Source organism: Sinohyriopsis cumingii, chromosome 3 (assembly GCF_028554795.1).
Source record: "Sinohyriopsis cumingii isolate HCF-2022 chromosome 3, ASM2855479v2, whole genome shotgun sequence".
NCBI lineage: Eukaryota > Metazoa > Mollusca > Bivalvia > Unionida > Unionidae > Sinohyriopsis > Sinohyriopsis cumingii.
The window spans coordinates 28,908,161-28,925,278 of record NC_142963.1 but is presented as its reverse complement, the minus strand read 5'-3'; the positions used below and the strand labels follow the sequence as shown (position 1 = coordinate 28,925,278).

At 37.8% G+C, this 17,118-nt stretch overlaps 1 protein-coding gene across 1 annotated transcript in view; it reads left to right on the top strand.

The window, feature by feature from the left end:
* LOC149802604 (sphingosine-1-phosphate lyase 1-like) overlaps nucleotides 1-17,118 on the top strand; it is a 98,539-nt gene that overhangs the window by 59,860 nt on the left and 21,561 nt on the right. The window contains exons 12-13 of the mRNA XM_089951889.1: nucleotides 14,523-14,643; nucleotides 16,295-16,412. Coding sequence (XP_089808015.1) covers nucleotides 14,523-14,643; nucleotides 16,295-16,412 — 239 coding nt within the window. The remainder of the gene's footprint in view (nucleotides 1-14,522; nucleotides 14,644-16,294; nucleotides 16,413-17,118) is intronic.

The window sequence follows — 17,118 nt, the reverse complement described above, 5'->3', positions numbered from 1 at the left end:
TGTTATTTCTATTTCTCCTTCAAATACGTTCCCCAATCACATTATGTTAGAAATATTAGCCTGTTACCTCACGAATCCAGCCCTACTAAAAGGCAAAAATTGTCCTATTGTCTATTTTTAGATAGACAAATGGCAGTAACTCTTGCCCATTACCTCCCATTGATACCACTAGGTGTCGTCAGTTTTTAGCTTCACACTGAGAAACACGCAGTGCAATAGCCTCTGACAATCCCGCCTGTTTTTTTGTTCCTGTGGACCCATCCAATATTCATTTTGCATTTATAATACAGATTTATCAATCTAATGCAGGTTGTATACTTTATTTTACAATTTCTGCCAAGCACTGGTTGGGACTTCGTCTTTTAGGACCACCATCCCACCATGCTATCATTGACCTTACACAAGGTCATTACGGGTTAGCATACATTTGACTTTATTTGCTTACTCTGTCTGCCAAAGAGCTCTTAATAGCGAATTCTGAAGTGCCGCTTGATAATTATGCTCAATTTATTCGTATTTCATGCTGCTTTGACATAATTATTATTAACCCAGCATGCAACATAAATTTTAAACAGGCCCATAGGTTTCTGGTATGACAGTGCACCAGTTTTTTAGTTACAACTGTTTTAGTGACCTAGAAATTTCACACATTACTAGTTTCTGCTTTAGTTTATCTGTATTGTGTCGTGTTAGCATATTTCAATTAAACTTTCTACAGGTCACTTCAGAGCATAAAGTTTACCTAGACTTCTGTTTTGTTTATGTTATGTAGAAATGGTTTTTGTTACACAGCATCTATTTCAGCAACCTAGTAATTTCAAAATATTACTAGTTTCTACTTCGGTGTGTTTCTTGTATCATAACACGGTAGCCTACCACGACTGGTTCAGTTTATAGTTTGTACACATTGTTCCTTCACTGTTAACTATGCATTGTGCTTAAGCTTAATATAGGACATACGTTTATGATACAATACATTTACGGATCTGTTTGTTACGGCAGTGTTTTAGCGACCTAATAATTTCAACCCTTTACTAGATTCTGTTTTAGTTTCTGTCTTTTGTGTCGTTTCTGCAGAATATTTATTTAATCATTCTATACTCAATTTCAAAGCATGGAAGTCTGCCATGACTCCTGCTTTATTATGTTATGTTTACATTGTTTCTGATATACAGCATCTATAATATGTAGTATGGGCCGCCAGGTTAGAGGATTTATACTATTAGCTAGTTAATCACATACTAATTTGCTAATCTATGCTTTTTTTTTCTCTCATCTGGTGTAGTTTCAGGAGGAATGTTTACTACATGCATGACATGCATGTGCACAAAGATTGCCCTGTTCAGCTTTGAAGGAAGGAGCTAAATAGGCAGAGTTTGGTCGTAAAACACATGCTCTGCTGTACTTAGAATGCAGCAAAGAAGAAAGAAAAATGGTTGAGGTCATAGCAGGATACTTCTGATATCCTTAATCCAGATCATCCTCAGTGGCAAACCATGTGGGGGTAGCTGGAATCCCCCCTAACCCCCAGCTAAAGTTCGCTGCATGGAACCAACACATACCATTACATCAGATGCATCAATCGGTACAGCAGTCGAAGCTGCACTCTCTTCAATCTGAGCAAAACATTATGGGAATATTCCCCATTTTTAGGCAACCCAGATGGGTTCAGCCTCCACATGTGTCAGCTTGGCCTTTGCGCCAGTAATTCAGGGTGCATGGGATTTACGATTGGTCAGCTGGACCCAAATAATAATAATACTGCCATACAGACACCAGCCGTCCAGCCGAAATAGGCAGTCGCCCCAACATTACCAGCAGTCTAGCCATTCCAGCATGGAGACCTCTTGGCTGGAATGGGTCAACTACACAATGTTTACAGGGATCTTAGTGATAGATCCGTTCGTCTAGCTGGGCAGTCGGCAACATATTGTAACACCCCATGTGTTATATATCGAAAAGACCAGAGTTCATGACTTAAAAACGCTTTTATAAATAAAGGTGAGATAGATCATACCTTTCAGTATCGCATAGTGACTTTACCTCAACACACTGTTTGTCACAATAATATCAACTTCTTATAATATAGAACAGTCTTGTGTCTAAATGCCAAAAGACAATGTTGTAATACACCATATTATGGTGAAATTAATTATATTATTAAATTCATGCATATATTAACAGCTAAATTTATTAGACTATCTGTTAAGACATTCTGACATAGTAGCGTGATCTCAATGAAAAAAAATCGTAGTACTAGTGTACTTGAGCAGTGTGGTGGGAGATGGCAGCAGCTTTATAAAGAATTATATAATAATTATAAAGCATTTTAATTCATTTGGAATCATGTAATAAATCTAATTTAAATTTCTCTTAACAATTTGATTCAGTTTTGGGATTTTAAAGTGCCAAAGTTAGTATTGGTTATGTAAAAATATATAATTGATGGTTTTAGAATACATGGCCGAAATTCTTGTGACAATTCTCTGCCAGTGCACTGTCTGTACTCTTATTTATGAACTCCAATTAATGTCAGATGACCTTAGTTAGCCAGTCAATGTTTGTCCTCTCAGGTTTAGCCATGGTTGTAACCAAGTAAACTGTTCAGACTGCTTGGAAAAATGACTCTGAATACAATAGTTCAGACGTCCGTTCATCCCAGAATTTCATCCATTTGGGCACAGCCTTCTTAACCAACCAGAATCTGGTGCATCCCCTTTTGTTCATGTTCCCAGAATCATCGAACTCATAGAGTCCGTTTCCATCAACACTTGGATTTCATCAGGAGAGTTCTTGCAACTCCTCTGCTATTATATGGCAGTGGACTTGAACCCACTCAGTCATGTCTTTAGGCAGGCCTTGCCATTACATTGGCACCATGTTTTACGTCCTCTTAATCAAGCAGTCATGATCACACCCAAAATTGTATCATTCCTATGTCAGTAGGCCAGTCCAGGCTGGCTGACCATTGGAATCCTGCTGAAGAACCCCAGGCAGAATAACGTGAAGTACCACCGCCTGTGCACACGCAAGATTCTGTTTGTGCCGTCAGGGATCAGTGATCTCAGATACATTCTGACATCATGGCAGATGAGACATTGGGCATGATAAAAGTCCCTCAGATCTCTTAACTCAGTGGGCCATGATCCCATCTGTACATGTGATCCGGTTTCTGTATTCAATGGCTGTTCCCACCTGTTATCATGGTTTGTTTACTGCATTCAGTGGCCATTCCCGTCTCCAGTCGTGGTGAATGTGTGTTAGATACAACGTCTCTGATTCGTTACAAATGAGTTTTTTCCAAGAATCAGACAAATATTTAACCAATCAGAAATGATTTTACTTTCTTTTGTGCAAATTTGAATTGTTCAGAAGCCAAGGGTTACTAATTGACAGCAGTTTCACTACATGTGTTCTATTCATGAAAAATTGTAAATGATTGCAGACGTAAGAGTGATTTTTGATGATGATGAGAGCAAAAATGAGGAGTTTCTCGGGTTTGATCTCAAAAATATTGAGCAAGCAAAGATATGTTTGGCAGTTGGATATTTTGCTACATTTAGATTCAGACATAGAAGTTTCTGATATTGAATCTTCAGAAGAAGAGGATGCTGATAGCGATGATGAAAGAGTTCATGTGAATCTAGCAGATTGGAGCGATAGTCTTTGGTCTGTCCAAATTGATGATTTAGTGGACCCAATCCTGGACCTACAATGAACATGGAAAAGGAAAAATGAGAAATTGATTTTTTTCATTTATTTCCAGAGGAACTGTACTCGGACATTGCAAACGAAACTAATGCATATGCGCAAAAATGCATCGTGGTATCAGCAAACAAAACGTGGTATCCAAGAACACCAGACATGATAAAAGCTCTGATTGGAGTCCTTCCAGCACCAGCCCAAGATATGTATTGGTAGAAGGACAAACTTTTCCATCCTTCCTAATTGAACTGAAATTTAGCCATGCAAGATTTGAAAATCTCAGAAATATTTTCATGTGACTGACAACAGCAACAACCTACCTCGAAGAACAACTGGTCACGACAAACCGGCCCACACTCGACCAGTATTGGAGTGGATTCACAACACAGGCACTAGAGAATACAACCCACAACGTGAGGTGTCCATTAACAAAGCAATTATTGGATTTTCAGGATGACTGGGCTTTTAGCAGTTTGTGCCTTAAAAACCGACCAAGAGAGGCATCAAAGTATGGGTTTGAGCAGATCCTCATAATGGATATGTTGGGGACTTTCAGGTTTATACTGGAAGGACAACAATCCAGAATTGAGTCTTGGACAAAGGGTTGTTATTGCTTTCATGGAACCTTTGTTTCATCTTGGACACGATGTCTACACCACCAGTTTTTTTACATCTCCAGACCTATTTCTTCAGCTTCAACAAAAAGGATACTAGTGGCTGTGGAACAGTTCAATGAAATCAAAAGGGTCTTCCATCTGGATTTCAAAAAGTAAAGTAAGCTGAAGGAGCAAGGCCAAAGCATAATTAAACAGAAAGGAGACGTGAGAGTTACAGTTTGGCATGACAAGAAGAATATCACTATACTGTGTACCAGCTGTGAAGGTGAGGCCACATCTGTTAGTCGGAAGCAGAAAGATGGTTCCATCAAGGATATTCCATGTCCACTCCCAGTCCAGCTGTACAACATGTACATGAATGGAGTAGACCATGCAGATCAAATGTGAGCAACTTACAGCACTGGCAGAAGGTCCTTGAAATGGTCGAAGTATCTGGTTTTTTTTTCCTTTTCGACATTTCAATAGTAAATTCATATTTGCTGATGAAAGAATTGCGAAACCATAATATCATCACCAAAAACAACAGGGAAAGAGCTAAAACCCAGTTGGAGTTTAGAATGAATCTTGCACATCAACTACTTGGAGGATTTGTAGATTAAAGGAAAAGAGAAGTAGAAGTTCAACCCTCGCTTCAGCAAGGTCAGCGTTGGCCAGTGGTCATGCCAAAGAATAAAAACCTGCAAAATGTGTTCACTGAACAAAGTTTGATCTGAACCAACAACTGGATGTGAACAATGCCAAGTAAATTTATGTGCAAAATGTTTCAAACCATATCACAGATTAAATTTTCCTGGTTTATTTCAATGAAATTTAGGGCTGATAACATGATATTTCAAAAAATGTTACACATAATTTTGTAAATAGTGTATAAATAAGTTGTGAAAGACTTGGACAAATAGAAGAAGAAAAATACATCACTGTGTAGACAATTTCATTTGGAATAATTGGTGAAAATTTCATTGATTTTTATTGAATATAAGAAGAGAAATTAAGGTTAGAGTGAATGCATGTGCATGTTTACAAATTTTCCAAACAGGTAAAAACTCTCTGGGGCACAAGCAGCTAGACACAGCTTAGGGCTGCTGGGGCATAGCAGCAGTGATACTGATAAAAGTGCTGGGGCTGAATGAGTTAAACAATTTGATCTCCAGCAAACAAAATCCATCACATCATTTCCAAAATGGAATTTGTCTTGTGTTCTAATTTGGCTCAACTCAAGAAAGTTTGAACCTCTCGCTCATGCTTTGCTAAAGTTCCTATAATACAAGACATGCTTCTTGATTGCTTTAGCTTTCACATGCAGGATCAGTGAGCTACATGTCTTTTCAGTTGGCCCGAACTATCTTCTGTTCAGTTCGGATCGTTTGTTAGTCCTCCTACACAACCAGGCCTAGTTGACAAGAATCAGTTGCCATCCGTAGGTAACTGACAAGTTGTCATTCGTCTCTTTTCCATAGACAAGTCTAGAGAGGCAGCCATGCAAGATCCTGTCTGCACCCTCAAGCTCTACTTGAGACACACAGAGACAAGTCATGGCATGAGCAGTGTCTCCTCTCATGTGAATTACTGTTCCGAAGTTTCGAGCAATCTCTGTGATACAAAACACAGGATATCACGCTTCATGCTCTTTATTCCTGGCTGAAGGTGATCATATGTTTGGTGTACTCTGACATCACACCAGATCAGAGTAGCCTCATGTCTGCACCCTCAACACTGCTTGAGACACACAGAGATAAGTCTTGACATGCGCAAGTATCACTTCCTCCTGTTCAAGGTTGGAAAACAAAGCATTACCCCTCAAGCCGATGTTGAAGTTGGTTATATGTTCTGTGTACTCTGAGGTATCTCATGATCAGAGTCAACTCACAAGGTTGCAGCTCATGAGATTAGAGCCATTTTTGCAAGCCTCGCTTTTTTTAATATCTGAGACATTATGGAAGATGTTAGCTGGCATGCAGAGTCAACCTTCTTGAGTGTTTCCTCAGAGAATTAGCATCCCAGAGACAAGTGTTGGATCTGGTAGGGCCGGTGGCAGCAGCACAGATGGCCACCAGACCCAACTAGACCAGTCAACACAGCCCATTAGCTTAGCTGGATTTGCCAGTAAAAAATTTTGTTTGATGAGATCTCAACTTCATCTTTTCAGCCATGTATGTACAGATATATATACACGAGTCCCAGATCAAGGGATCAAGGGATCTCAGGCTGTGTTGCTAAGATCATTAGGAGAACAGGCTATCTTTCATATGGGGAATCCAGCCACTCATCTTCAGAATGATACCCGAGGTAGGGGCCAGATGCTCAGCATCCCCTCCTCCTATTACTTATTCTTCTAACGTAATTTGATTGGGGAACATGCTCGAAGGAGAAAGCAAATTTTTAAAGTACATTTTGTTTCTCTGATCATACTTACCCAAACACATTACTTAAAAACCCTCCTAACTACCCCGCCGTGCAAGCATCCACGTTAGTGACTTGCTCAGCTAAAAACTGGTGACACCTGGTGGTATCAATGGGAGGTAATGGGCAAGACCTAAATGCACCAACTTATAGAGGACACCTGGGACATGCTTTGGTGTACCATACATGTCAGTCATGACAATTTTGGCATAATCATTTCTTATTTTTCTTCTTCACCTAATTACATCTTATGCTTGCCTGTATATGTATAATACATTTCTGATACATTAAAAATAACATAAAAATAAAGCAATAAAAAAAGGTGTTTGTTATTTTTATAATCATCTCTTTAATCCCACTATTCATATTTAAGAAAATTCTATCTACTGCGTAAATATAGCATGAGTACAGTGGTCATTCAATGTGCTTGCCTTATTTTCTATTTATAGTAACTCTATATGACACATTTCCAAGACAACAGATTAGTTTCTTCAGTTTGAAACTACTTTGCGTCACAGTTTTTGGGGCCCTGAGTGGTCTGAAGTGCTTACCGTTACGGATCACTGCCATCTCACCTCTGTCTGCGACGATTCGAGTCTCAGATTCAGCCAATGTGGGTATGTGAGAAAGCTTGCCAGCAGCTTCTCGTGCGTCGGTGGTTCTTTCCGGAGTTGTCCTGGGTTCTTCCTTCACCATTAATACTGGCCGCCATGTATAGCCGATCGTGTGCTGAAAAATGGCATTAAACCCCACAACAACAACAGCATCACAGTTTCATTATATATATTCATTCATTCATGACTGATATGACCAGTCTGTACTTTTAAAGAAAATGGCACCAGACGAATGAAATAGGCTTTAACTGTGTGACTATTGGTTGTTATATGACTGAGAAATTATTCAACAGATGGATCTCTTTAAACTTCAAAACACTTTAAATCAGAAAAAGGACAAAGCAACAGCACTTTACAAATTTGAAAAGAAGAATTTGCTAGTAATGTAATACAATACTCTGAGTACATCTACAGAATTTTTTAACTTCATGATCATTCATTGAAAATTGGATATGTAGACTAGTTGGATATAAATAATTTGTCAGTATATTCTGGTTCTAGTCCATGTGGATTTTTCCCATTTGTGACAAGTATTTTGACCAGCTGCAGATCCAGGTTTACTTAGTAGAAAAATAAATGTATATCTTAATACAGTTTACAGTACTTATGTAATATATAGATTAAACTTTTTATACTCATTATGCATATTGGCCATTTATATTAGCAATTATTACACTTATGTTGTACTAAATATGCTTCATTAAAACCTTGCAGTGCCTGCACAAGTTGGTCCACTGTTCTGTGGCAGTAAATAATAAGCAGGGAATCTTAGGATGTTGAAGTCATGAAACTTTGTCCCAACACTGAGTCAGTTGCCACTATTGTGGGGGCAGAGGTGCCTCTACATCTCAGGTTTGCTCATACTTTGCCATTGATCACCATCAGTTCCAAACAGCTGGTGCAATGTAAACAGGATACTTTGGATTCTAACACTTTGCCATTTTCTTGTTCACTATTTCAGTCTATGATGAGAAGATTGCTTCAAGAGACTGCTGCTTTTTTGCCAGCTGTCCCACTTATGACTACAGACATGCATATCTGGAAATATTTTTATTCTTTTTGGCAAACCTATGGATACAAGTCCTTTCTACATGCAAGAGCAGGACCAGAATGTCCAAAAATCTCAGTCCATGGGGTTTGTGTGCCAACTTCAGTGGAGTTGTTTGCTCTCATCACCAGCCATCTATAATGTCTGCTGCTGTCCCAGCTCTTGACTGGTATGTCCAGCTGACTCACCTGCTGCTGTCCCAACTCCTGACTGGTCTGTCCAGCTGACTTACCTGGTGCTCGTTGACACATTTGATTAGAGGTCAGTAGTAACAAGTTGGAATGCAAACTGTTGGACTGTTCTGTCCTCTATTGCTTACTACAGGAATCTTCTGGTTTGTCCATTGGTATGGTCATACCACTGCAAGCAAATTAGGCTTGGCTGGTTGCCCATCCATCCGTTGAAACAGTGGTTCAACAGTTAATGGCTTCTCCTGTGGGCAGGTACCAGAACATGCCCTTTAACGATGCTTCTTTTGATTATGATTTACAGGGATTTGGAATGATTCCTGGAAGAGGGCAACCCCCCAGGTGAACGCAGTGACAACCTCTATCAACTTGTGAAGCCAGATTCTGGTACGGAGAGTACTGAGTTTGAGAGATCTGTAGGATTTTGTCTCCAAACTGATGCCCACCAGTGTCACCATCAAACCAGGCATACTGAGTGAGGGCCTCTGTAGACATGAGTGATACTACTGTCTTTTTAGACAAAAAAGGCTAACAATAGTATGTCTGAAAAGATTTACAATTCCAGTAGCTCCCAGTGCCAGCTGCTTTCATCATTCTCCACCTACTGGTACAGAATGTACTCATATACCTGTCATGTAGAAGTCAGAGTTTGGACAAAGATAGAGGTGGTAAATATGGTTCTCCCCTGTTACAATATACTTCGCTATAATGTGATTCCTTCTGGAACACAGTAAGTGTATGGACCCCATCAAAACCACTGTTGTTGATTAGGACATCTCCAGAACATGTTTTTTAGTCAGTGTTGTACTTTAATTGGCCACTGTCGTATTCATTCAGTGTCAGATGCTGGATTCCTAACAGGCCACTGTTGTATTCATTCAATGTCAGATGCTGCATTCCTAACAAGCCACTGTTGTATTCAGCCAGTGTCAGATGCTGGATTCCTAACAGGCTACTGTTGTATTTAGTCAGTGTCAGATGCTGGATTCCTAACTGGCCACTGTTGGATTCAGTCAGTGTCACATGCTGGATTCCTAACAAGCTACTGATCTATTCAGTCAGTGTCAGATGCTGCATTCCTAACAGGCCACTGTTGTATTCAATCAATGTCAGATGCTTGATTCCTAACAAGCCACTGCTGTATTCAGTCAGTGTCAGATGCTGCATTCCTAACAGGCCACTGTTGTATTCAGTTAATGTCAGATGCTGGATTCCTAACGGGCTACTGTTGTATTTAGTCAGTGTCAGATGCTGGATTCCTAACTGGCCACTGTTGTATTCAGTCAGTGTCAGATGCTTGATTCCTAACAGGCCACTGATCTATTCACTCAGTGTCAGATGCAGGATTCCTAACAGGCCACTGTTGTATTCAGTCAGTGTCAGATGCTGGATTCCAAACAGGCCACTGTTGTATTCAATGTCAGAAGCTGGATTCCTAACAGCACTTGTATCTGGTAATGGTACACAGGACTTTCAAAATTTCTTTTAGCACTAAAGTCACTCCAATAGATCAGTAACTTAAATTCTGTAAACATACCTGATGAATGATGCAGTAGGTCATTGTTTAATGACAGGAAGAAAACAATCACATAAAGGATTAAGGGTGGCATGCATGTCTTGTGTATGTTCAAGTGTCAGTAAACTGACCTTCTGTAATCTGGTTTTGGTGTTTGTTGTGCAGAACTATGTGATTTGTGTGCTTAATGCAGCCCAGAGTGCATTGTCATGTCACCAGAGAGAAAGTGATGGTCACTAATGGATGCTCATTTGTCTAATGTAGCCACGATATCCAAAGTCCATTAACACATTTATGTGTCACTTTGATGTGGAATCAGTTAGATTTATCAGTGAATTTAGTATTACTTATATTTGCAAGTGAATTAAGACAGAATACTGCTCACTTAAATTATTTGGATAAATTGTGAATTGAGACATTTATTCTCTCAATGGATACGTCTGTGAAAATAAAAGTTTATTCTTGCAAAGATAAGTTGGATGTTTTAAAGTGACTTAAATCTGGCAAAATGCAAATTCATGTTGCTAAGGACTAAAGCTGTACTAAAAGAACATTTTGAAATTACTTAACAATGTTCAGCACTGGATCAACATTGAGGACTGTTGAATATAAAACTGATACTGAAATTGTCCAGTTTTTCCAAGGTATCAAGAAAGAAAACCTGTCATGATCAGCAGGATGTTGGTTCTAATGTTGATCGTGATGAGGAGCACCGCCTGCCAGAATTAGACGAGACCATCCCTATCTGAATGACATACATGAAGGTCCCCAGTGCCATCTTTATCACAGATCCCATTAGGGAGACAGCTCCCATCTTTCATGGCTGATTGGGAAAGATTTACCATGATGTCATGGGGACCCAACAAGGTATCATGTTCTGCTCTCCTACTAAGCCAGAGTTCAGCAGCTATTACACAGTACTCATTAGTTGGTCCTCAACCTAAGCACATTCAATCAACCCTTGCACTCTTGGGTTTGCAATGGAATGCACCAAAGGGTCCTAATGCCATCCATTGTGGCGACTATGCAAATGCAGTCCCCTTGTCAACAAGAATATCTCCAACCTCATACCCTTTCAAGATTCATTCTGCTAGGTCTGGAATCAAAGTTCAGATGAAAAGAATGTGTCCCCCAGGAATGAGAACTGAATTTCATGAAATGGTAGGTTCCGTGCCTATGTGGAGCAATCCATCTGCTAGATAATTTCCTTGCTGGCTTAGTTTTGCTCAGTGCAGTTGCTGACGTCTAGTTTTTGATTGCTTTATTGGGTTACTATAACAATGATTACATGGTCCAAGTGGAGACCGAACCTATGATTATTGAGCCAGCTCTCACAATCTGCTGATTGCTCCGGTGGCCAAGTGGTTAGAGCATTTGCCTCATATGTGGGAGGTCGTGGGTTTGATCCCTGGCCAAGTCATACCAAAGACTTGTAAAAATGGTACTGATAGCTGCCTCGCTTGGTGCTCAGCATTAAGAGGTTAGTGTTGGACTGGTCGGCCTGGTGTTAGGATAATGTGACTGGGTGGGACATCATGCTACATGTCTGTGGCATGATGCCCCAGTGCTAGACATCACTATAAACTTCCACACTGCAGACATCATAGCAATCCAAATCACACACACACACACACACACACACACAATCTACAATAGTATGAGGTTGCATCTTGAAGGCTTCCTTTTTGGACTTGCATTGTTGATACCTCTGCAAGCATAACCTCAGACAACCACAATCACTACGGATGTGAACACAGAGGGCTGGCGAGCAAGTCTTCTACTATTTTGGATTACCATAGGAGCATGGCTTCCTGAAGATCATTATTACATATCGGTCATTAGTAGCTAGAGAACCTACAGGGGAATGGAGTTCTCTTTCTGTCCGATAACTTCATCATAGTCACTCATCTCAAACAGCAAAGCAGAGCAAGTACTCAGACCTCTGTATTCTTGTTTGGGATTTTCTAAAGTGGTGTCCTTGTAAACAATCCATGCTTAAGTTCAAGGTTCAAGATTTACTAAGCTGGCTAATGTTTTAGCAGACTCATGGTTCTGCAAGAAGGAACTGACATAAACAGAATGGTTTCTTCATTCCTTTCATCACTCAATAGACACTCAGTGGGATCAACCTTTGATGGACCTGTTGGTGACAAGATGGAATGCTAAAATGTCAACCTTTTTCTCACCAGTCCTGGACACAAAAGGCCTGGATAATCAGTGCTCTTTCTATACATTGGAATGGCAGAATACATACACTCTTCAGCACCTCAGATCTGGAAGAGAATACACGAATCAGCATATCTGAGTGTCTCCTTATCCTGAATACTACACTCAAATGGGAACTATTGAAGCTGCCTCATCAATCGCAACAGAATTGCCAGAATTGAGAGAATTACCTTCTCAGAATTAAGAAACCACAATGACAGGTGTTTCACCCCAATCCGGAGTTATAGAACCTGCACCTTTGGATCTTATTAAATATGCCTTTAAGAACCAACAGTTTCCAGAAAAAGTGGTGGAGAATCCCTCGAGTGAGGAGGCCATCCACCTTAGAGGCATATGAAAGGAATTGGAATATAATCTTAGGGGAACGCTCAAGAACATTTTATACCAATGTAGTCATCCATACCTCAAGAACTAACTTCCTACAACTCGTCATTGAGAAACGGTTAGCACCAATAACAACTAAACCTACCATTTTGCAATTACTGACATACTGTGCTATCATGGAGAAGTGTATATCAAACAAACCTAAAACCTATCTGATCTTTATTCTTTTCAATTCCACGGGGTCAATGGTATTGGATCCTTGCCCAAGTAGAACTTATGGGTATTAATCTGGCAGAAAAAAATCCCCATTTAAACTGGTCTCAAGAGCTTACTTAGTTCACTTATCTTATATGTCCTGCTTCCTTACTGCTTTGGCATTTGGCAGGCAAAATCAGCAATACCTTTCTTATTGTGGACCCCTCTTCTTGAAGTTTTGCCATGTTGGATCAGTATCTCTGATGAAGTCCCCTCTTTTCATTACCAGGAACAGGCTTCCATTCATTAGGAATTAGTTATTGGCAATAATTGTCTTCTCTTCAGGACACTTCATCTCAAGATCATGGACAGGACCCAGCGTGAGCTCTGAAGTGGTATTTCAGGAAGACTGTGATCAAGCATCTTTTTACCTTTAAAGATAGGAATGATGATAGATCAACAGTGGCATTTTCATCCTGAATACAGCGGGCTCTCAGTCCTGCATATCAGACTAATCCCACACCAATGAGTTTGCTTCACATATTGGCTCCCCCACAGATCTTGATGAGATGTGAGCATCCATATTAATGTATTGCTCCGTCTAAAAATGGTATCTTGTACAGAGACAGGAAAGACAAAAAAAAATTGTCTTGTTATACTGGATTTGGGTGGTAGTAGAAATTATTTCCTTACGTTAAAGTAATGGGGTAAATATTCTCATAGAAACATAATTTATGATCAAATTTTCCTGTTCTCTCGATGCACTTTAGTCTCATTTATACAACTGTTATTTGTCCAACTATCTCATGAGTCCAATAATTGTATGATTTATTGATGATTACATAAACTCAGTTATTTATCCTTTGGGTCAATCCAACTGTTTTAATCAACATTCTATTATTGATTAATGTATTGGAGCAAAGAACAAGATCATCTTTGTATCACAAATTTTATAGAAGCCTTGTGTTCTTTTCTTTGATGCTATTAGTTAATCATCAATGTATTAGCTTTACAGATACATGTATATGAGATTTAATTATTCATATTATGAGATTTATTATTCATACTATATGAGATTCATTATTCACACTTGACAGGTACATGTTAATGAGATTTAATTATTCATATTATGAGATTTATTATTCATACTATATGAGATTCATTATTCACACTTGACAGGTACATGTATATGAGATTTAATTATTCATATTATGAGATTTATTATTCATACTATATGAGATTTATTATTCACACTTTACAGATACATGTATATGAGATTTATTATTCACACTTTAGATACTTGTATATGAGATTTATTATTCAGACTTTACAGATACATGTATGAGATTTATTATTCACACTTTAGATACTTGTAGAGATTTATTATTCAAACTTTACAGTTACATGTATGAGATTTAATTATTCATATTATGAGATTTATTATTCATACTATGTGAGATTTATTACTCATACTTTACAGATACATGTGTTTGATATTTATTATTCACACTTTACAAGTATCATGTTTGAAAATACCAGTTATATGTATATGAGATTTATTATTCATTCTTTACAAATAACACATTTGAAAATACCAGAATTTCGAACATTTTCTATAAAGTAATCTATTCATATTATATGCCTGATGGGTTCTTATTATATGTTTGAGTTTTGTTTGTTTTTTTTCAGTATGGTTTTGCACCAAAGGGCTCATCTGTGATAATGTACTTGAATAGAAACTACAGGAAATATCAGTGGTTTATACAGACTGATTGGCCTGGTGGTGTCTATGCATCTCCCACACTGGCAGGTAAATAATTACAGCAAATCACTTAACACCAACCACACCCCATTCCACCATAAAAATCAGCAACGACTGTCGCCACTAAAACGGCACCACCAGTGGAGTTCATGGGTTAATTGAATAATAAGTTGATAGATACACATGCTATAAATGATGATTGGTACAAAACTTGTCATTGTTATTTTAGGACATTTTATCACACTTAAGTTACCCTTTTAGATAAACAGTAACTAGTTGTACCATAATGCAAACAGATGTGTACAGTAGAAAAGGTCGACTTATAAGTGAGTATACTTGGTAACTAGCATTATCCACTGCCATACTTCCATCATCATGATTATTCACCATCATCACAACCACTATGATTATGTCTTTAAATTTACTCTCACAGTCTTTATCATTTTTAAATGAATTTTGATAGGCTATTTCAAATTTGATAAATAGAAAAAGATTGAATTGTATAAAATCCTTCAAATCCCAGTATAAAATATGTTATTGAAAGTATTGAAGGGTTTCTAAGTTCAAGTGAAAAAGATAATGAAAATTATTCAGAATAAATAGGTGGATTTTCAGTGAAAATATTGAATCAGGTGAGTGAGAATTGGGAAATTCATTTTATAAAATTAACCAAATTAAATATAAAAGATGGAGTGTATATTAAAACTGACTCTTACTCTCAGTTAAAGCTAAGATATGCATTTAACTAAAAATTAGAGTCAGACTCTTTCCGTCATTGTATTAAAGAGGAGTTGATAATTTCGGAAAGGCTGTCTTTACTTTGAGCTAAAATACAGTGAATTCTGTCTGTGACCACTTAAAGTAAAGAAGGTTATGATGTAACATGTTTTCATAAAGGTCTTTGTCAGAGGTACAAAAATCATATGTATGTAACATGTTTTCATAAAGGTCTTTGCCAGAGGTACAAAAATCATATGTATGTAACATGTTTTCATAAAGGTCTTTGTCAGAGGTACAAAAATCATATGTATGTAACATGTTTTCATAAAGGTCTTTGCCAGAGGTACAAAAATCATATGTATGTAACATGTTTTCATAAAGGTCTTTGCCAGAGGTACAAAAATCATATGTATGTAACATGTTTTCATAAAGGTCTTTGTCAGAGGTACAAAAATCATATGTATGTAACATGTTTTCATAAAGGTCTTTGTCAGAGGTACAAAAATCATATGTATGTAACATGTTTTCATAAAGGTCTTTGTCAGAGGTACAAAAATCATATGTATGTAAGTTGATATCAGTTAGAACTTTGGATGGAGTTACCATGTTTTTCTGCAGAATCAAGCAGGAAAAAAGTATTAAAATATTATTCCAAAAATAATTTGTGAAAAGTTGCAAGTAGTCTTGCGAAGAAAAATATATAATTGAAGTTGAGATATCGACACTCACAAAGACAGTCTTACTGAGGGGACCATAAGTTTGTTCTAATAATTGTTTATGTTGTTTCATTGAAACAAAGGTTTATTTTAAATATTGGTCAGTATTTGGGGGTTCCTTGTTATGATTGATTTTTTTATTCTTCTGCTGTATTGTATAAATCTTATATATCATTTATGGAGAAAACAAATATATTTAGACCTAGCCCCAACCCGACCTTGACATTAACATTTATGTTTATACAGTGATTTATCTTGTTCAGGGAGTCGTGCTGGTGCTATTATAGCAGCTTGCTGGGCAGCCATGATGTACATGGGAGAAGATGGATATGTGGACAGTACGAAGAAAATAATCAGCACAACGAGATACATTGTTCAGGAGTAAGTATTCTATATGCATGGCAACTGTATGCTTATTGCTTGCTGTTTATTGCATAGTATTCTTTTTTTTGTTGAGGTTTTATTACATGCCTATTTAATCTTATGCATTGATCTGGTGTTCAGATATGTCCACATTGGACACCAGACCAGAACTGTTTTGGTGTTTCAGTCTTTATATGGTTAAACTATATCATACATAAATGAATCAATGCTCAAAACAGAATGTATAATGTGGGAGCCAGGGACTCTCAATCTAATTTAGCAGAGTTTTGAGTTTTGAAAGGTCAAAAACAAATTTTATGGGGTAATTGACTTATATTTCTAAGTTTTATTTATGTAATTACTTTTTTTTAAACCATCTTTCATTATGTATAATGTGCATGAATCTATAAATGTATGAATATATAATGTGCATATATTGAATGCATGCACCTGATATTTTAACCCAGAATGAGATGAAAAGCTGAATTCTGTCATATTATATGGACGTCATAACCTACATTCAAAATCTTGATGAATTTCCTCCATTTTTGCATGAAACAACATATGGTCTGCCATTTTGGAAAGTGTACTATTCATCATTTGCTGTGCAGAACTGTTTCTCTGTTGGTTTGTTTTTTTTTGTCTTTGCCTAAGGCTTGTATGTAAGGGCTGTTCCAGTAAAACATATATCCCCCTGGGGATGGCACTTCAAAAAAACTTCTAA